At 44.1% G+C, this 22,919-nt stretch overlaps 1 protein-coding gene across 3 annotated transcripts in view; it reads left to right on the top strand.

The window, feature by feature from the left end:
• The window catches only part of ADGRB3 (adhesion G protein-coupled receptor B3), an 856,417-nt gene that overhangs the window by 392,846 nt on the left and 440,652 nt on the right, over positions 1-22,919 (top strand). For all 3 annotated transcript variants that reach the window (XM_070450225.1, XM_070450226.1, XM_020897092.2), the window contains 2 exons: positions 1,165-1,359; positions 21,375-21,443. In XM_070450225.1, coding sequence (XP_070306326.1) covers positions 1,165-1,359; positions 21,375-21,443 — 264 coding nt within the window. The remainder of the gene's footprint in view (positions 1-1,164; positions 1,360-21,374; positions 21,444-22,919) is intronic.

Here is a 22,919-nt window from a genome sequence, read left to right as displayed (position 1 = left end):
AAGAAATTAACATGTCATGTTTTTAACGTAATACAACAGAGCATGTTTCTGAAGATTTTTATTTTCCCAAAATATATTTAGAGTTTTAGAGACTAAGGAAAATTTAAATGTCTGAAGTGTCAAGGAAGCGCTTTTAAAAATACATTTTAAAGAAAATTCCTAACGCCAAGATTAATTCAGAGTGATTGCCGTACCTCAAAGGATTTGTTAACACTTTTCTCAATGGGAAATTGATGGTTATAGTATTACACTTGAACCTTTCTAGGCCAGTCTTTCTCTGGTGTGTTATCTCCTAAGTATTTCATGATCTTTTGATAAGTTAACATTATCACAAATTTAGCAATGGGATAATAAAGACTAATGTTCTGTTAAATAAGTAAACATATAATGTATCCTTGCTATCAGTTTACCTTCTTTTACTGTAACATTCTTCCATGTGATAAGATGCCTTGGACTAGATGATAAGCAAATATGAAAATTGACAGTGTATTTCTCTGGTCATCAAACTAATTTAAGTCTTGCATCTCAAAGATTCATTCTGTTGCTAAAAACCTAGCTGAGAGATTTTTATTTTGTTGTTGTTTATTCCTTTTTAAAATAAAGCTAACTTAATCTAGCTTTCAGTCATGTTCATCATAGTAGACCTCTAAAGTTTAACTAAATGTCTGTCTTAAGCTAAATGTCATTGTGAAAACTTTTTTTTTTTTTGCTGCTACATAAAGATGTGTTTCCTTTAAGAAGGGAAAAAATGTTAAACTCAGCTTCTTAAATACAAAAGGATATTTTGACGTGCTTCTATTCTCCCATCTCTGCTCATACCTCACTGAACAACCTCCCCTGCTTACCATGTGCAAAACTACTTCTTATTTTTATTTCAGTTCAAACCCTAAATTAATACATGCTTCCTGCAAAACACTAAATTATGTTTTCTGAAAACTAGAAAAGGCAAGTCCATCAAGCCTGCCAAAATGTGGACACAGATTCTGGCAGTTTATCCTTGCGAGGGTGGGAAACATGCAACTTAGTTTTGAAACCTTCCCAAGTTTTGCAGTGCTATTGGAAAGTCAGCTCTGCAGTTTTAAATACATTTGTCTGATGAAGAAGCTATGTGGAGAAATAATAATGAAGATTCTGATGTTTATTCTGTTCTGTTGACCATCACAGATCAAAGAACACCTTGCAAAGGGTCAGAGAATGCTGGCAGGTGATGGGATGTCCCAGGTCACCAAGATGCTGCTGGATTTAACTCAGAGGAAAAACTTCTATGCGGGTGATCTTCTGATGTCGGTGGAAATCCTCAGGAATGTGACAGACACCTTTAAAAGGGCAAGTTACATCCCTGCCTCTGATGGCGTCCAGGTAAGGAAGGCAACTCCATGAAGGAATACCAAGTGAGCTTGGGATCACTTATGGGCCTGAGAAGCCGGTATAGCCACCTTGGAGGATTCCTGGTTTGGAGCGGGGCATGCTCCCTCCTGTTGGGGAAGAATCCGAGCTGTGTGCAGTGTGAGCTCTGGAAGTGACCCTAATTCCTTAGTCATTCTACCCTTCAGTGTCCTCAACACACATAATGCACCTCAAGGAGAGAGTGAGTAAGAATGTGTGTGAAGTGATTTGAGCTGTCAGCTAAAAGACACTATAGCAAATTCAAGGTTGTGGCATGGATCTTTTTTATTCCCAGACTTAATAACACCATCTTGCCATAGGAGACTATTAAAAGTACATTAAGCATAATGAAAGCACATTGACTATAGCATGCAAAGAAGACACGGTTTAAGTTTTGTTTGGAGTTTTGCTGTTAGAAAGGGGAAGGCCATACTTAATTTTGTGGAATTATTGCCTGAAAATGCCGGGCAAGTAGAGAATTGCCCTGGATAGGAAAATAAGTTCAGTAAGTCCTCAACAGCTTGTTTGTCTTGTTATGGACAACTTCTAGAATGGCATCATTTATTTCCGTAGCACAGTTTAAGTACTCATCCAATTTTAGAATTGTCTTTGCCATTAAGACCAAGCTTGTTGAATGGCAAGCATAGCATATTTGATGCAACACTAGTTTGGATTTCGGCTCAAGTCTTCTTGTGCTGTAGGCTAAGATGTACTCCTGCCAAGAATACTGAGTTGGTTTTTGAGTGAGTTTTTCTGTTTCCAGCATAATGTTCTTCTGTGTCTCTGCATGAAGTTCATTATCATAAAAGTTTGGCAAAACTCCCACATCAGGTAATTTTCTTTCAGCCCACTCTTCTTTTGGGAGTTTTATTTGCATTTTGCTTAGAGAATGCAGAGGGTGGGCTTTTTGAGTGTTTTTGTTTGTTTGTTTGTTTGTTTTGTTTTGCTTTGTTTTGACCAGAGATTGAAGGGAAAGAGGAATAGAATGCTTTTTGGTACCATGGAATTATTCATAAATAATACCTATGCCCTAATTTGTATGGAGATTCATATAGTACTTAAATTGTATAAATATCCTGCTCAAAGTAGCTGCAGTAAGAATTAACGGGGCTATGGTATATATAATATTATATCACCTGTGTCCAGGAATACATTTCTAACTAAAAACACATTGCAGGGAGGAGGAGTAGGAGATGCTGTCCTTTGAACACTGTGATGCTTTTTTAGGCTGCACTGCAGTGCTTGCAGGAAAGAGTAAACCCAGGCCCCTGCAGTGAAAATACTGGTTCCTAACACACTGGGCAAGCGGGGAGCTCCCAGCATTTTTGCTACATTGTTGTTACTCAGTGGCTAAGTCCGGACGGGAGCACAGCAGGCCTCCCTGTCCCTCACTGGCTCCCAGTTTGCTCAAACTCATGTCCTCTGAGTCAGTGATGCCATCCAAACATCCCATCCTCTGTCGCCCCCTTCTCCTGCTGCCCTCAATCTTTCCCAGCGTCAGGGTCTTTTCCAACGAGATGGGGTTCGATCCCTGGGTTGGGAAGATCTCCTGGAGAGAGGAATGTCTACCCATTCTACTATTGTTGCCTGGAGAATTCCATGGACAGAGGAGCCTGGTGGGCTACAGTTCATGGGGTTGCATAGAGTCAGACAGGACTAATCGACTCACACTTCACTGCTTTACAAAGAATGAAACAGTTTTCCAGTTTTAAAAATGTAATAAAGTAAATCAAGTACCACTTTTCTTCTTAGTTCTGAAATACTTCTATCCATTATCGTTTACATTGTAAAAATTACATGTGAACTCCTTGACATAAAGTACAAGTTGTAATTTTGAACGTCAGATTATTGTGTTCACAATAGAAACATCAGGCAGAAAGCTGCACTCAATGAGCTCTTGTGCTCTTTGTACCATTGAGAATGTAGGGCTTTAATGTTTTAATCATACTTAAATTACAATTCCTAGGTTGTGTTGGGGTCATGTTGTGAATGAACTTCTCATTGGAGTGCATGGACTCCGTGAACAATTAGTGTAACCAGAGGCTTTGTCGTGGACATCAGCTGGTTTGACTTAAATAGAGCAATGTGATTGTGTTGTTTGATCATGGTCAGAAACACCTTCCTGAGTTTCTGTCCTACTCAATAGGTAGTCCTCGGCATGCACACAAAATCTCAGCAGGCTGCTGTCCTGGTCATTTCTTACATAAAGGAGCTGTGTTTTTCTACTCTGCTGTCTTAGCTGATGTCTTTCCAGGCACCTGGATGCCTTCTTCTTCAGGAAGTCCTTCTTCATCTCTGCCTGTCACACTCCAGGCACAGTTGCTGCAAGTCTTTCTGAAGGCCAGTTCTACAAGCCCCAGACTTCCTCTGAAAATGACCTTTCTCAACTCTAAAATCCCAGGGCACTTTGCACCTCTTTTATTCGACTCTCCACAGACCATTTTACACAAATCTTTCGAATGTCTTTGTTGTCTTTGCTTGTCTTGCCTTACCAGCACCGCCTATGCCTTTACCCCCTGGGGCTCTGGTCACTTGTGGTTGACTTGTCTCATCAGACTTCATATGACATAAACTAAATTCATCATAAGTGCCATGTTGTCTTGCCTTTTCACCGTGGTAGAATTAAGGGTCCTTAGGCTGCTCCTGTAATATCATCTGGACTTTTCCCTTCTCTTCCTTTCCTGATGGGTCAGTCAGTACTCTGCCCCTTCCATCTGTCTTTCTTCTCTCTCCCCACAGCTGTTACCCTAACTGTGCCTTTTTCAGGGATCCCAGCCCGCACTATTCCATGGCCTCTTTCCTTCCTTCCTCCCTCAGATCTTCCCCCACATCCCTACTCACCATGTACACCGTGGCCCTGTTGGCTGTCCTTGTTGCTTAGTTGCTAAGTCAGGTCTGACTCTTCTGGGACTTCGTGAACTGTAGCCCGCCAGGCTCCTCTGTACACAGGATTTCCCAGGCAAGAATACTTACCTGGAGTGGGCGGGTGGAATGGAGTGGGTTGCCATTTCCTTCTCCAGGGATCTTCTCAACCCACAGATTGAACCTGAATCTCCTGCACTGGCAGGTGGATTCTTTTACTGCCAAGCCACCAGGGAAGCCCCATTGGCTGTCCTCGGATGGCCATGATTGTGTCATGATTAAGTCAGAACCCTTCACCTGGGCTTCGGGGCTGCCTGAAGGACAAAACAAAGCCTGTGCCGTGCCTTCTGGTGTATCCACAGTTCCTGGATCACCTGTCTCTCCAGTCGTGAGCATGGACCACTCTCCCCCTTCACAGACCTAGAGCTAAATCAACCCACTTCCTGCCTCCTGGATGTGCTGTGTTTCTTGGCTCCAGGCCTTAGCTTCCTCTGTGCTTTCAGTTCAGCTTAGTCTATCTCCATCTTCTAAATTAATCTCTCGGTACTCTGGGCCCCTGTGTTCCAGAAGCACATTTCCTCCTGCATCTCTTTACATCTTGAGTTATTAGCAGTCATGTGTGAATCTTTGCAAAAGAAGAAATAGTCCTGATCAATCTTTGGATCCTAGCCTAGCTCCAAGTCTCCCGCACCCAAATGGTATTTAGCAGATTCTTGACTATTCAAGGTGTTTAGCAAATGTTTGTTGAATTAACAGCAAAATTAATAATTATATAGACACCACTGAGTTTTTATCTTTTTTTTTTTTAAACTGGGGAAAGAACAAAGACCAAAGAGATGTTAAGTAAAGCTCTTTAGAGAGAATACATTGTTTTAAGTGTAGTTCTGTGCAAGGCTTTTTATGTAAAATGCCTAGTAATGCTAGATTCAGTAAAAGATTAATACATTGGATCAATCTTGTGTCTCCGTTGATACATTGATGAAAGTGAGATAGAGTAGCCACAATCTGTTGAAATTAGGGGGAAAATAAGGTGTGCCTTTATGCCTTGGAAGGATAGAGCATAGTAAATTTTTATTTTGGGAAACTGGTTAGTATAAGATTATTCCAAAAGCCTTTGCCCTTCAGGCATATTCTTTCCACACCCTGGGGTTTGGCCTTATGTCCATATTTCCGCTCTATTGGTTCTCTGTTGTAGTTTGGTCTTCCTGTTTCTAATCTGATGCAGATTCCTTCAAGATGCAGATCAAAAAGCATTTCTAGTCCAAAAATCTTCTCTTCAGATCTCAGGCAGAATTCAGTGTTTTCCTAATTGTCTTGCCTTTTGAAACCTTGTAAATACCCAGTGGACAGAGAATCCTGGCAGGCTACAGTCCACTGGGTCACAAAGAGTCTTTTTGTTGGTGCTAAGACTCAATTTAGTGACTAAAAAACAACAAAAATATTCCTATTAGAGCAGGTGCTTCACATAATGGTGAGATTATTTGTTTCCAGGCCTCTTTTCAGCAGTAAATTTTAAACTTGTTGAGAGACAATTAGGTCCCTGGGGCTTAAGCTGGCACTTGGAGCAGAGCAGAGATGCAAATATTTGTTCAAGTAATTAGTGAATATGAATAATATAGTAATATTTGAGGAATTTGCTTTACAAAAAAGAACAGTACCCTAAGCTTCCAATTAAGAGAAAGAAAGAAAAAAGAGAGGATTTATCCATTTACTTGTTTTTTTACCTCGGGAAAAATTCATACCAAGTTGCATTCTATCAGTGGAAGTTGAGCTACACCACCCACACCTGGAACTATGGGACTTACAAAGTTGAATCAGACATGCAAATTGAAATTTGTCCAATAGTTATGTTGATGTTCTCAGACACATTGCTTAGTCTTTATGTACCTTATTTCTTCATATATAAAGAATAAATAATAGTAGGGTCTATTCCCATTAGTCATGGCAGTTATATTCTATAAATGAAAGAATACTGAATTATTTACTAGTAGAGAAAATACAAGATGGATTCCTACAAGAATCTGGTAGTATAATTTCATCAACCAATTAATACATGACCTTGTTGTACTTATTGTTATGTATATATAATGATATGTATGTTATTATCATATATTCATTATTGTATATTTGTTTATATAAAACATCATTATTGTTACATATCATGCCTGAACAAAGCTTATCTAATACACATATTTTCTCTCTAAGGCATACCAGAGCTTTCTTGAATTTAGGAATGCTAAATAATTCTCCAACACTATGCTGAGAGCCATTTTCAACAGTGAAATTACCATCAAAAAGCACAAAATATATGGGAAAAAAACCTGGGCATTAAATCGACCATGAAGCACACACTTGTTTACAGTATGTGGGCTGAGACCAAAACTCAGAGCTTGGTCCTGTGGCCTGAGCTGGGTGTGTGTGCATGGGGTGGCTCAAGCTCACCACGCTATGCATGTTCTTGGAGCGATGAACTTTGACTTGTGAGTTAGAAATTAATTTTAGTGAGTAGTTGAACTTGCAAATACGAAATCGATGAATAATGAAGCCCAATGATATCTATTTTTCAGGGTTGTTGAGAGACTTAGAGAAAAATGCAGATTATATATGTAACATATATAATATGTAATATTATATATATAATATATGTAATATATATGCCACTTGTGAATCATGTGGCAGATAGCAGGTACTCTGTAATGCCATTAGTACTGTTGTTGTAAAGTATTTGCCTGCAATGTGGGAGACCCGGGTTCAATCCCTGGGTTGGGAAGATCCCCTGGAGAAGGAAATGGCAACCCACTCCAGTACTCTTGCCTAGAAAATTCCGTGGATGGAAGAGTCTGGTGGGCTACAGTCCATGGGATTGCAAAGAGTCAGACATGACTTCACTTTCACTTTCACTTTCGCTGGTGTTGTAACTCTTAAGGTAAAAGAAAGGCCTTGCTCTCAAACTGCTTACAATGTTATGGAAGGAAAAGATAACTTAGGAATGAGGCTAGGCCAGTAATGAGGAAGAGAGATAGAAGTACAGTGTCTCCCTTCCAGGAATTCTCAAAACATAGAGTCTGAACTGCAGCAATCAAAAAAGAACCTTAGGCCTTAAGATAGAATTTGGAGAAGAAAGCTAGGGCAGAAACAATCCTCAAACTCTAATCAAAGGTGTAGTAATTGGGACTTCCCTGGTGTCCAGTGGTGAAAACTCAATGCTTTGAATGCAGGGGGTGTGAGAGCCCACTTGCCACAGTGTGTGGCCAAAAAGTTTAAAAAAAAGAAAGAAAGAAAAAAGGAAAGGCATAATAATGGTATGCATGTGGCATATTCAAAAGACCAAGTTTTGTAAAAAATGAGATTTACGTTGGAAAATGTCAATCGTGAAGGCAGGAGAACCAAGGCTAGAGAAGAGTTTGGATATGATTCTCTATAAACAAAGTTACTAAACCTGAGTGCTGTTTCTGAAAGATGGTCTGGCTGAGGTGGAGAAGGGGGATTCATGAGTCGAGAAAGACTTGGCCACATCACTGATCTAGAGATTCAGAGAAAAGAAAGCAAGCATGTTTCAGCAATAGTGGATCAGAAAAGGAGGCAAGATCGCTTAAGGCAGGCCCCTGAGATGGCTTATCACTGGGAGTAAAGAAAGAAAAATTGGAAGAATACACACATGGAGTATCCACAGAGACTCATGTGCAATGGCCCTGAAACTTGACGAATATGAAGACTTGTCTCTTTCGAAGCATCTTTTTGTTCCTTGATGAAACTTCTCTTGGCCCAACTCAGCGTTTTCCAAATGTTTTTGACTGTGACCCACTGTAAGACACACAGTTAACATATAACTGAGAAATAGACTTTTGCAAAATATTTACGTATTCTGTAGGTAAAGCACTCTTGCGTTTTCTATTCTTTTCTGTCGTGTTATGAAAAGTTGATCAGGACCCTCAAACAGGTTCCCCAGTCGATGTTTGAAAATCACTTGTTTGCCCAACATATTCCTGAGGCTTGAAAATTCATTTTTCCAATAAGTTAGATTGAATAGGAGGCCACAAACTTCCACTTCCAGTTTGTTTCTTAAATGCAAACTGTATTCTTAGTAAAGTTCTCAGAATTAGGAGATGAAGAAATCAAATCGAGGGCTTCCCTGGTGACTCCGTGGTAAGGATGCCACCTGCCAGTCCTGGCACGCGGGCTCTATCCCTGGTCCAGAAGACAGCACGTACCCTGGAGCAACCAAGCCATGCTCTAGAGCCTGAAAGCTGCGGCTGCTGAGCCCAAGCACCAGAGAACAAGAGAGCGAAGCTCTGCACGGCAGCAGGGGAGCCACCGCAATGGGACGCTGAGCCCACACACCGCAGTCAGGAGTAGCCCCTACTCACTGCACCTGGAGAAAGCCCCGGTGTGGCAAGGAAGACCCAGCACAGCCAAAGCAGAGAGAATTAAATTCTCAATAGACTTGATGATTTTCGGTAAGTTAAGCATCTTCTCTCCTAAAACACTTGATGAGAAGACAGGTATGTTGTATCTTTCTCAAGTTACCCGTCAAGAATTAGGCGAGGATCCTTAAGTATCATTTCTCTGCTGCTTTCAGTGTGAGACCCTTTTGTTTTCTGTGTAGAAAAGAGTGGATTGACAGATGGGGATGCATCTATGACTGTGATAATCCAAGGCCCTCATGTAATGATTAGCCTAATTTTCTTGACCAAATAGGATCTAGTAAGGACTCTTTAGGTTTGGGATGGTACTATAATGCTAACATCCAAGACCTCACCTGATGCCTTGAGGTCCTCTGCTGAAAGAACATTGTGCAACCAGGAAGATTAATCATTTCCTATAATTAATTAATAACTACAATATTTCCTATAATTAATAATAAATAATAATTAGTGTAAATTAATAATTTCCTGGGGATGTAGTGAAGGTAGTAGAAGATGATGATGCAGAGTGCTTGCTCTGTGGGCAGAGTCCCGAGCTTCTGGTCATGGCTCTGCTACTTGTCCCCTGTCTGATGCTGGACAGGTGACTGGATCTCTAAGTGCCACCATATTCTCTTCCATCATATGGAATGTTGGTACCCATGCATAGTGCTGATATGAGGGTTAAATCACTGTCTAAAAGTTATATAGCACATAAGTTCAGTTCAGTCGCTCAGTCATGTCCAACTCTTTGTGACCCCATGGACTGCAGCATGCCAGGCCTCCCTGTCCATCATCAACTCCTGGAGTTCACTCAGACTCATGTCCATCGCGTCGGTGATGGCATCCAGCCATCTCATCCTCTGTTGTCCCCTTCTTCTCATGCCTTCAGTCTTTCCCAGCATCAGGGAAATGAGTCAGTTTCTTTGCCAATGAGTCAGTTCTTCACATCAGGTGGCCAAAGTACTGGAGTTTCAGCTTCAGCATGAGTCCTTCCAATGAACACCCAGGACTGATCTCCTTCAGGATGGACTGGTTGGATCTCCTTGCAGTCCAAGGGACTCTCAAGAGTCTTCTCCAACACCACAGTTCAAAAGCATCAATTCTTCAGTGCTCAGCTGTCTTTATAGTCCAACTGTCACATCCGTACATGACCACTGGAAAAACCGTAGCCTTGACTAGACAGACCTTTGTTGACAAAGTAATATCTTTACTTTTTAGTATGCTGTCTAGGTTGGTCATAACTCTCCTTCCAAGGAGTGAGCATCTTTTAATCTCATGGTCTATTGTGGTGCCATCCGTACACTGTGTTGTGATGATTCTCTAGCTGAGCCATCCAGTATGGCAGCCGCTGGCTACACGTGCCAGTGCCACTGTCTAGGTTGGTCATAACTTTTCTCCCAAAGAGTAAGCGTCTTTTAGTTTCACACATGGCGCACAGTGAAAGGTCAAGAGACCTGCCAACCCTTACGATTGGGGAAGGTGAGATTCTGACTGAGCGAACACCTGAAGCATCTCTGGACCACACGCGTCTGCTGCCGCTGCAGATGTATATTTTGCTCTCTCTCCTGGGAACAAAGGAAGGTCAAGTGTTCCTCACAGCACTACCTAAGCAAGAATGGTTTGCTGCGTCTTTTTTCTTTTCTTTCCCTACTCTTGGAGAAGGGCAGGGAATGTGTCAGTAAGCATGAGAGTCAGAAAAGAAGAATTAGTCTGAAAGGCTGACACCACAAGACCATTTTATAGTTAACCAGCAAGTGGATGAGAGGATGGCTTGAATCAGTAGCCAGGATTCCTGGCCCTGTGGGACCCAGTTTGAGTCCAGCTAACAATCAGTCTGAGTCACAACAGATGCTGTTTTCAATGCTTGAAGCCTGAGAAGGTTCCCTATTTTTTCTCTGGGGTAGAGAGAAGTTATGTAACTCAGAGCTCTCTCTAGACAGTGTTGAAGGTGTTCCCCTATTATAAAGAAGGAAAGAAGAAATTCAGTGCTGAACACCTGCCTTAAATGGGGGAGATATAAGGAACGTGTCTTGCTTCACCCATCAACACGAGTGAATCCTACTGTGCACAGAATTTGGGAGATGGCTGCAAGCTGAGGGGAACTCAGGAAAGCTGGGTCTTTGTGGAGTGCCACTTATCAACTGGTACCTGTCATGCGATGTACGTGAACGGCTTTGGTGAAGCTTAAGAAGAAATGATGAGGCATCTGATAAGCAGTCTTGCCCTTTTGGAATCCCTTGTTATTTCCTTCAGACTCAGGAAAACATTGGCATTTGCAGAAGCACAATGTACAGATAGTCTTTTCTTGTGACTTCATTTATTATCAAATTTTTCTCTTAAGAAATTATCGGGGAATGTGTCACGTTGCGGGGCTGCCGTAATAAATACCATGAAGTGGGTGGTTTGAGCAACAGGAGTGTGTTGCCTCGCAGTTCTGCGGGCTGGAAGGCCAAGACCAGGGTGTGGGCAGCGGTGCTTTCCCCTGAGGCCTCTGTCCTCAGCCTGCAGCTGGCCGCCTTTTCCCTGTGGCCTCACAGGGCTCTCTTCTCTGCGTGCGTCACCCCTGATGTTTCTGCGTGTCCTCAGTGCCTCTTCAAACAAGCACACCTGTCAGACTGGGTTAGGACCCAGCCTTGTTTTAACTCAATTACCTGTTCAAAGGCCCTGCCTTCAAGTACAGTTGCCTTCTGACATTTGGAGGGTTGAAACTAAGGATCAGGAGGCAGACCGGTTTGAGCCCACCACAGGGAATCTTGCAGGACTGGGAGAGTCCCCCTTTTGCTAAGAGACGTGTGTGCCATGCAGCTTCCCAGGTGACAAGACTCTGCAGCCTGAAGTCCCTGGATGCTTAGCTTGCTGCAGGCTTGGCCTGTCTCATCTGGATTAGTCTCCCCAGCGGAGAATCTTCTCTGCTTCCCCCGCCTCATCCCTCCACTCTCTCACCTGGTCCTCTTCCTGGCTGCTTTATCTCCAGTGTTTGAACCCTGATTTTACCCCAGTCGGCTCTATTCCTGGTAATTTTATTTGATTTTTGTGCAAAAGGCTCCAGATTTCCACTAGGGCTTAGGACCCACAGATTCTGAGCTTCAGGCTTGTTGGGCGGCAGAGGCTGGACACGTGCTCTCAGCTCCACCCCAGAGCCTCATGCACCGCTGCAGCGGAGCTGCCCACTGGCCCGGGCATGCCCCGCGGGGTCTGGTGTGGGTGCGTGGGGCTGCTGGCCCTCGAAGGGCCCGAGCCTGGGCTCGGCATTGCTGCCGTCTGCCTTCTGGGCACCAGTCCCCTGATTAAAGGGGCATCACCAGCATTACCACATCGGCTTGTCCCCTGATTAAGGGGGCATCGCCACATTGCCTCATCTCCTGATTAAGGGGGCATCGCCAGCATTGCCACATCGGCCTGTCCCCTGATTAAGGTGCATCACCAGCATCACCACATTGGCTTGTCCCCTGATTAAGGGGCTGATCACCAGCATTGCCACGTCACCTTGTCCTCTGATTATGGAGGCATCACCAGCATCGCCACATCAGCTCTTCCCCTGATTAAGGGGGCATCACCAGCATCGCCACATCAGCTTGCCCCCTGATTAAGGGGGCATCGCCACATCGCCTCGTCCCCTGATCAAGGGGGCATCACCAGCATCGCCACATCAGCTCTTCCCCTGATTAAGGGGACATCACCAGCATCGCCACATCAGCTTGTCCGCTGATTAAGGGGGCATCACCAGCATCGCCACATCGGCTTGTCCACTGATTAAGGGGGCATCACCAGCATCGCCACATCGGCTTGTCCACTGATTAAGGGGGCATCACCAGCATCGCCACATCGGCTTGTCCACTGATTAAGGGGGCATTGCCACATTACCTCGTCCCCTGATTAAGGGGGCATCACCAGCATCGCCACATCGCCTCGTCCCCTGATTAAGGGGGCATCACCAGCATCGCCACATCAGCTCTTCCCCTGATTAAGGGGACATCACCAGCATCACCACATCGGCTTGTCCGCTGATTAAGGTTGCATCACCAGCATCGCCACATCGCCTCATCCCCCTCATTGAGCCACCGCCCCTGGCCTCTGCGGTCGACACGGGCTCCTTCCTGGTCCCCTTGTTTTCCTTCCCACTCTCCTGTCTCCTGTCGGCAGCCACTGTTAGATTTTGTGTTTCCCTGAAACTTGTGTGACAAGACTCCGGTGGGATCTGGGCCCCTCTCATCCTGTGTTAGTAGTCTTCCTCCTCCACCCCTCAGCTCATACTGAAGGTCATGCCGGCTGCATCTGCTTCCTCTCTGTCTCTGAAACACCTCAGGTGCCCCCCGCCTGTTGTTTTCCTGGGACCGGCCTCCTCAGCCTGCCCCTGGCTAATGACCCCTCTGTCACCCTGTTTTCAGCTCACACGTCATCCCCTCAGAAAGGTCTTTCCTGCTCTGTTCAACCTAATGCAGCCTTTCACACACACACACATACAGACACTGTACACACATCTACACATGTGTACACAGACCCACATACAAACATCCACACATACACACTCATACACACACACAGACACATATACGCAAACACCCATACATACACGCGTACACACACTCATGCACACACACATGTATACACACATATGCACAAACACCCACACATACACACTCACACACACACAGACACACGTATGTAAAAATACCCACACATACACACTCATACACACACAGAGACACACATACGCAAACACCCATACATACACACGTACACACACTCATGCACACACACACATATGCACAAACACACACACACAGAGAGACACACATATGTAAAAATACCCACACATACACACTCATACACACACACAGACACACATACGCAAATACCCATACATACACTCGTACACACACTCATGCACAAACACCCACACATACACACTCACACACACACAGACACACGTATGCACAAACACCCACACATACACACTCATAGACACACACATATGTACACATTATATACACATATTCACAAACACCCACACATACACTCGTACACACACTCATGCACACACACATATACACACATATGCACAAACACCCACACATACACACTCAGACACACACACATATGTACACATTATATACACATTCACAAACACCCATACATACACTCGTACACACAGTCATGCACACACACACGTATACACACATATGCACAAACACCCACACATACACACCAGGTGGTGCTAGAGGTAGAGAACCCGGCTGCCAATGCAGGAGACGTAAGAGACACAGGTTCAGTCCTTGAGTCACAAAGATCCCCTGCAGGAAGAAATGATAGCCCACTCCAGCATTCTTGCCTGGAGACTCCCAGGGGCACAGGAGTCTGATGGGCTACAGTCCATGGGGTCACGAAAAAGTCAGACACGAGTGAAGTGCCTTAGCACACGCCGGCACCACCACCCCACCCCACCCCACACACGTACATAAGCGTGCACACACATACCCCTCTCTGCCCAGTGACTCCTGGCCCCATGCACTACTTTATTTTTCTATCATCACTTTAAGTCATGTTTTAGATGATTACTTGCTGTTAAGTTTACTCTCCTTACACAGCGCCGTGGAAAGTCCGTGAGGGCAGGGACCTGTGAGTGTCTTGCTCACTGTTGTTTTCCCAGCACTCGGAACTGGGACAAGTACTTAGCAGGTATGCAGGAAGTATTCTGGAAAGAGTGCATGCGTTTCTGCTTCACAGGTGTCCCCTGTGTCTTTCTGCATGCCCATCCCACATCCACTGTCCCCTTCCACCCTCATAGCCTCTCCCTTGGGCTGTAAACTCTCCCAGAGACATTCCTCTCTCCAGCCATCTTCCTTCCCAAAGCGCCTGGCTTTGCTACCTGCAGTGGATTTTTCTCTCTCTCCTGATGCCCTTCTGCTGCTCAACAAGGCAGCCCTCACTCCACCAGGGATGGGCAATGATGTAGTGTGGGGGGAGGCCTACAGTGTTGGACAAAGACCAAGTTGTGTGTCAGAGAGGTGGCTACTTCCCAGGAAGGAATCAAGGCCACACATCCTCTTCTGCATTCTCCACGTCTGAAGCCCTCAGTTCAATTCAGTTCAGTCGCTCAGTCATGTCCAACTCTTTGTGACCCCATGGACTGTAGCACGCCAGGCCTCCCTGCCCATCACCAACTCCCGGAGTCCACCCAAGTCCATGTCCATTGACTTGGTAATGCCATCCAACCAACTCATCCTCTGTCGTCCCCTTCTCCTCCTGCCCTCAATATTTCAAGGCATCAGGGTCTTTTCAAATGAGTCAGCTCTTCACATCAGGTGGCCAAAGTGTTGGAGTTTCAGTTTCAACATCAGTCCTCCCAATGAACACCCAGGACTGATCACCTTTAGGGTGGACTGGTTGGATCTCCTTGCAGTCCAAGGGACTCTCAAGAGTCTTCTCCAACACCACAGTTCAAAAGCATCAATTGTTCTACACTCAGCTTTCTTTACAGTCCAACTCTCACATCCATACACGAATACTGGAAAAATCATAGCCTTGACTAGACGGACCTTTGTTGGCAAAGTAATGTCTCTGCTTTTCAATACGCTGTCTAGGTTGATCATAACTTTTCTTCCAAGGAGAAAGCGTCTTTTAATTTCATGGCTGCAGTCATCATCTGCAGTGATTTTGGAGCCAAAAAGTGGGTGTCTGTGCTCATGATGGCCTTGAGACTTAACATGACATTTTCAGAGAAGTTGTGTGGTTGATTGACAATAGGTGTACAGCCAAGTGATTCAGGTATGCGTAGATACTTACTCATTTTCTTTCAGATTCATTTCCCTTGTAGGTTATTATAGGAGACTGACTAGAGTTCCCTCTGCTATACAGTAGGTCCTTGTTGGTTATCCAGGGATTGAGCCTGGGTCTCCTGCATTGCAGGCAGATTCTTTACCATCTGAGCCACAAGAGAAGCCCAGCTTATAACAGTAGTGTGTAAATGTTGTTTTTTTTTATTAATGCATATGTGTGGAATCTAGAAAAATGGCGTAGATGATCTCATTTGCAAAGCAGAACTAGAGACATAGCTTAGAGAACAAACTCATGGACACCAGTGGGAGGTGAGAAGAACTGGGAGACTGGGATGGACGTACATGTAGTGTTGATATTGTGGATAAAACAGATAACTAATGAGGACAGACAGTATAGCACAGGGAGCTCTCGTCAACGCTCTGTTGTGACTTAAATTGGAAGGAAATACAAGGAAGCGGGTGTATATGTATACGTGTGGGTGATTCCCTCTATTATACAGCAGAAACTAACACAACATGTTAAAGCAACTATATTCCAAGAAAAATTAATTTTAAAATGCCATTGAAATAGGACTAGTTTAATCCCATATTTAATCAGGAAAACCAGCTTCCTTTCTTGTAAAACTAAGCATTCTTATCCTTCCCTGGATATACAAGAGCCCTGGGTATAGAGCAGAGGACGGTGTTGAATTGAAAATGAGGCAGCCCATTGGGGAGGGGACCATTTATCCATTATCTGTATTCTCCCAGTGCTCATCCCAGGGTCTCCTACACAGTAGGAATGAAGCCAGTCAAGTTGAAATATTTGAGTATTTATATTTTCCTATGCCTTGTGCTATATGCTGGGGGCATGAGAGTGAGCAAAACAGAAATAATCTCAACTAAATCATAGGCTGGTCGAGAAAAAGACCTACACTGATCATCGCACAAATGCATCGTAATTGACAATTGTGATATATCGCACAAAAAACCTACACAGTACAGTTGCAGCTCATCGTGTGTGCTGCCCTGTATGTGGTGCTTACGACTGCCTGCTGCCTGCCTGACATTAGGGTGAAGGAGCACTTACCTGTTGCTGGGTGAGCTCGTGGTAGTTTTGCTGGGGTGCTCATGCCTGGATGCAGAGACAGAGAGTCAGAGACGGTCATACTGATTCTCCAGGTTTTGGGGAACACCAGCTCCCAGAACAGAGAGCAAGGGGCCCTTCTGGTAGAAGGACCTCTTCCTTCACATCACGTTCTTGTAGGTGATTACTTCCATGGACTGGCTGTTTCCTTCTTCCATGATTTTTTTGCCAGTCATGAAGGATGACTGTATTAGTAAATGGAAGATAAAAATGCTCACTAATCAGAATAAAAATAAATAAATAAAGAGCCTATGCAGACCTCATATGCTTTAGGGGATGGTGATGATATGAAAGCTTTTTTGAGGACATGGGATGTAAATCTGTGTGTGGAGGGCAAGGGGGGAAAAAAGCAGAAACAAATAAACAGCTCTTTGAGTAAACAGACGGACAGCAAAATGGTTGAAGAAAGGGAGCCACGTTGTATGGGTCCAGAAGCTGGGTAGAATCGTGTTTGTGATGCACTGAGAAGTCTGCTGAACCTGGGGTAGAGAGGGTTGGGGGCAGGATAGCTCAAGAGGGGGTGAAGAGGCAGGAAGGGGCTGGATCACACTTGACCTGCAGCTGCTCTCTGGACTGGGGCTAGATGACTGTCCTGGAGTGTTTATCTCAGTCCTAGTGGAGTGTCCCTGCTTGTCTTTGAAGCTTTTCTTACAATCCCCTTATATTTCTAGTTGGGATCACCACAATCCGTGAAAGCTTTCCGTTCTGATAACTAACTCCTGTTCCTTGGGGCTCGTCTCTGCACCTTGGTGCCCAGGCACTTGCTGCTGGGTTGAGGGGAGGAGAACATGCTTCCTGTGGTTTGGATATCTCAGATCATGAGCCTCAGCTACAGCTCTCTTTCAGTAAGGAATTCAGCTAAAGCTATGTGCTGAGATGTGCTTCAGTATATTTATAGAAAACCATAGATAGTCCCTAAGAAATTGTCAAGTGGAAGCCAGACAGGCACAGAGCAAAGAATTAGTTAGTTACAGCTTTCCATAAACGTGAGCGTCCTTTTAGTCTCCTGTGGCTAAATCTAGGGCTTGCACTTTGAGTGTGGCAGAGACATTGCACTTCTTTGTGACATGTGTTCCTTGTGCTGATTTTCAGAATACTTCCTGCCCGGGACAAGCAGAGTCCTGCCTCCTGAAGTTGGTGCCCACGCTGTTTGGCACAGGGCCTCCCACGTGATGGCTGTCTCACCATCACAACTCTGAAACCCCTCCCAGGGGAGGCCAGGAAGGAGAGTGTTCTGCTGAACGAATCACGGGCCATAATGTGGCTGTAAATACAAATCATGCAGCCAGTCATAAAAAAGATAGCACCAAGGGAATAAAATCATAAAGCTTCCGTATATCGAGTACTTAGCTTGTGTCCGATAACTGTGTGGAGAATTAGCTCTGAGCTTCGCAAGTGCTCTGCCTGGCAGCTGTTGGCATCCCTTCCTTACTGAGAAGGCAAGCGGCGGTGGGCCCCGTTAGCCCGGAGCCACACAAGAAATAAGTAATGTGGGAATGTTAAACTAGGTCAGCTCGCTCAAGCTCCAAACTCAGACTCTGCCAAGGACTCTCAATTTTCAAATTGGTCTAAGTCATAAGAGATCAGAGCTTGATCAAAACAAACCAGAAACCCTGTCAGATGAAGTTCCGGGGCTAAGGGACTTGATCCATAATTCATCAAAAGAGCGATCTGACCACAGTTAGCAGCACTCTTAAAAAAACTCAACAAGGAGCGCATCTGCTGCTGTGGAAGTTTCTTTATGCTTTCCTCAGAAATTCAATCCAGCGACCTAAATGTTATGAGTCCCCTCTTCAGAATTCTGTTCTGTTTGGTTTTGCCTTGTTCTCTCAGACTGGTCTTTGAGCAGAGGTCAAGGTGAATTGATAATGTTGAAATTCATTTTTCCTTTATGCATTTTTTAAACTGGGGTATACTTGATTTACAATGTGTTGGTTTCTGCCGTTCAACACCGTCAATCAGCCATAAGTAAGTAAGTGTTAGTCACTCAGTCATGCCCGACTCTTTGCGACCCCATGGACTGCAGCCCACCAGCCTCCTCTGTCCATGAGATTTTCCCAGCAAGGATACTGGAGTGGGTTGCCATTTCCTTCTCCAGGGGATCTTCCCAACCCAGGGATCGAACCTACACTGCAGGCAGATTCTTTACCGACTGAGCTACAAGAATCTGCCGTATGTGTACATATATCCCCTCCCGGAAGGAGCTCCCTTCATTCCCCTTCCCCCCCACCCCCACATCTAGGTCATCACAGAGCAGTTGATCCGCTGATCCCTGTCTTAGACAGCAGGTTCCCACTTGCTGTTTTATATTTCACACCTGGTAGGGCATATATGTCAACGCCACTCTCTCAACTCATCCCCCTTTCCCTTCCTGCATTCATGTATCCATTCTCTGTGTCTGTCTCCCCTGTTTTCCAGATTCCATACATATACATCTTCCCCAGTGTCTGAGACCGATTAGAGCAGGGTCAAGTCAAAGGAATGATGCTTGAGTCTTGGAGAAACAGTGGTATACTGACTTTGTAACTTTGTGATTTCCTTTAAGTTAGTCTTTATTAACCACGTGCTGTGAAAAAGGCATTGCATGTGAGGAGGATACACTAAGAAACAGGCGAAGTTCAGTATCCCCATAAATGCCAACCCCTCCCCCCCGCCCCCCGGGATGTTCTGACTAAGCCCCTGTGACCAGCATGGCCCCACAACTGGCCGTTTCCAAATCGAAGCCACAGGAAGATGGAAGGAGAGCTTTATTCTGAGCTATTTCCCCTCGCTGATGGAGGCCAGTACCATTTACTGGCCTTGCAGAGTGGTCCAACAGCCTTTCCGAGACCCTCTGCTTGCTTAAATGTATAATTAAAAAATTGGTGATTTTTACGTTATGCTCTCTGGTGATTTTGAAAAACCTAACTCTAAATTTATCATCTTAATCAAGGAATCACGTGTGCTTGCGCAGGTCTTGGCGTACAGCACAGAGCCGCTGACCCCCTGTTAGTAAAACACGCTCTCTGAAATGCTTTCCCAGAAATGGAGATGCATTTGCACAAATTGCTTCCCATTCGCGTGGCACCCTCGTTAGGAGCGGCATGAATTTTGTGTGAGAGCTGGCAGGGGCTGGGACGCAGCCACGGTCAGGGACCTCAGCTCCACTCTCTGGTGTGAACAGGGATGCAACCTGCAACTTTTGTCTCATTAGCATCTCGTCCCCTGCTGAGTTCACCAGCCACAGGCAATCTGAGGACTCTGAAGGTTAATTCTTTCTGCTCCTATGTAGAGTTACAGCTCAATGGACAAAGCTCTTAAAATGTTATCACTCCAACCAGGACATTTTAAGTGGAAAAAATGGCTGGTAGTACAAAAAGGTTAAACGAATTAGAAAACCAGTCTCACACAGACTTGCATTTTTGTTTTTGTTTTTTTTTCCCCAAGAGTTGCATAAAATATTCTGTAACTTTTATTGAGGCTGTGACTCGAAACATGTTTCAACCATGTGATTGCCAGGAACTATTCAAATAAATAGCACAAATAGGGCAATTAAATATAGACATTAACAGATTCAGAGCACGGGAGGAGATGGAGCAGCTTTGTTTTCCTTCTAAAAACACCTAGGTGAATTTATTTAGAATTCGAATAAAGGCCTGTTTTGAAAAGCTAGCTGGAGAGGGAGGAGGGCTAAGGAGGTAAAAAAAATTCTGGCTCTCACCCCCACCCTGCAAAGGGAGACCTCTCCTAAGCGAATGCATTGAGTGGATCAGTGAGGCAGTGTTCCTGCTAGTTCCAGACAGACTGGTTGGAAGAGATGGGCTCCGAGGGCAGCAGCAGGGAGCACCATCCGTGGAGTTTACGCAGATGTCACAGGTTCACTGTGCACTTCCCGGGCCTCCCGTGACCCCATCACCAGCACCCTGGTTTTCCTCTCCTGGCCCCTGTGTCTTCAGGACAGAGAGAAGACGAGAGGACGGGGCGGTCCACCCTTGGTAACCATCCCTCGTGTAGGTACCAGGCACTAACGCAGCCCCTGTGGGTGTGTGACGCAGAACGTGAACCCTGCAAGGTGCCTGCCTGCCTGGAAAGGGGACATGAGACTCGTGGGGGGCACTCCCAGGACACGATGCCATCACCGGGTTTCCAGCGGGTCATCAGGGACATGGGGAGGGCAAGGATGTGGAACATCCCCAGGACCACGTGACCCTTCATGGCTTCTTGTGACTTGCTGCAAGGGACAGGGGAATCAAAAGCAAGGATTTGAAAACAGCCATGATTTACTGAGTGCTTTCTATACCACGTACTTAAAGAATTGCATGCCATCTTTACGATACGTAGTTGTGACCGTTAAAATAATATAGCCAGACAGAGGGCAGAGCCAGGACCCACTGAGGAAGGCTCTGGTCCTCAGCTGTGCCTTCACTGTCATGCCCTCCGACACAGCCGTGAGAGAGGCGAATGTGAGCCCCCAGGGAAGTGGGCCACTTGAATACGACAGACACGGGACTGTCTTATAGGTGTTTGCAAAGAGGGCTTCTTTGTAAGGAATAATCACATGGTGGCATGAGACAGCAGAATCAGGGACAAGTAATTGTGAGAGAAAAGAAGTGTTGTATCTATTCTGATGTCTTCTGAGGTGGATGCATGTATGAAGGTCACTAGAAATCCCAGGATCATGAGGAACCCTCAGAGATCTTCCAGGATAGTATGTTGGGGTCATCGAGCAATGTTGCAAAGTGTTTGGACCTTCAAGCATGATCAGTCCAAATAGATGCTGTCAGCAAGTATACTCCCTCATGTAACATTAAATCTTTTATCTAATTTAATTTCCAGAACTTCTTTCAAATAGTTAGCAACCTTCTCGATGAAGACAACAAGGAAAAATGGGAAGATGCACAGCAGGTAAGATTGGGTTATTTCAGAACTTAAAGTGAAAGTGCCTAAATCAAACTTCTTAATCCATGAAAAAAGGAATGGCTTGCTATTCCAAGAGCATAAAATGAAAAATTTAGGTCATTCTAGATTATTTCATACTAATTTTAGAGACAACAAGTAACCTCCTTTATCATAACAATCTATGCAATGAATGATATTTAAAATGTGAAAAAATGGTGTTGGTTTAATATCTAACTTTAAAGAACTAGCAGATAATGACTGTGCAGCTCAGCCATCATTTTCTTTCCTGTCTACAGACTGTAGGGAAAAGAACAAATCTAAAAGGAGATATTGCAAACTAAACTGTGGGGTACTAACTAGTTAAATCATTTGTATTTACTGCCAGCTTATGTGTAATCGGAATTATGTATACAGATGTGTGTGTTGATTCAAAGCCAAGAGTTGTAAAAATGAATTCTCATTAAAAGAAAAAAAATGTATTCTGCTTTTTTCTCTTTCTCCTAAGCATTATAACTGTAGCAGATAGCCTTACTGGTTTAGTTATTGTTTTAAAAATGCTGTTTGTGCCATACTTACTGATACACGGTTAATAATATTTTTTCTCAAACACAGAAAAAATGGGTTAGAAGTTAACAAAAGGAAAATAAGCATATTTTTAAAAACCCTGTGGAAATTTTGCTTAACTGAAATTTAAGCATCTTTAAGTTTTCTATTGATACTTGACCCTTGTGAAAAAATCTAAGACAGCAATGCATTATTGAAAATGAGAGTATTTACAGAGGTTAAGGGGGGCTCTTCTCTCTGCTTTTCCTTTTGTAGTCATGCTCTAGGCCTTCAGCGGTAAAGCTCACTATTTCTATTATCATAGGAACTCTAAAAATAGTCCAGCATGTGTCCACCTCATTATCAGGTACACGTGCTGTGCTTCTAGCCGTAGCAAGAAAAAAAAATAAAGTCACTCCTTAGTCTAAGATCCTGAATCTATCTTTTCCTACTACTTTGAATTATATGTTTGCCCTTGGCTTCCTTCTAGAGGAAGACCTCCTGCACTCACTGTGAGAAAATGATGTCTCTCTGTAGAATACACTGCAGAGGCTGAGTGAGTGCATCTTTGTAGAAGGCTGGTGACTATTCACTATGGGTATGTTTAGATCAAATGTATACTACCCTATTTAAAACAAGACTGCAGTTCATCAGGTGGTATTATTTACTATGAGACCCCAACTTGAACAATTAATGAACAGTGGCAGAACCTTTTGTCAATGGAAAATCCTGAATTCATAATCTCCCTATTTACTTGTGATTTTGAGTTAGCTGTATTCTTATCTTTTAAATATATTTTCAGTAGTGATTATCTTTAATGCTTCTTTGAAACAACTATTTGAAATAAATCAACTATTTTGTAGCAGTGTTGTCATAAATGCACCCACGTAATAAAAGAATGTTCAGGTTTTTGACACTAAAGAGTGAACTCTTTGAAAA

This window comes from Odocoileus virginianus, chromosome 19 (assembly GCF_023699985.2).
Source record: "Odocoileus virginianus isolate 20LAN1187 ecotype Illinois chromosome 19, Ovbor_1.2, whole genome shotgun sequence".
NCBI lineage: Eukaryota > Metazoa > Chordata > Mammalia > Artiodactyla > Cervidae > Odocoileus > Odocoileus virginianus.
This window is presented reverse-complemented; position numbering and strand designations above follow the sequence as displayed.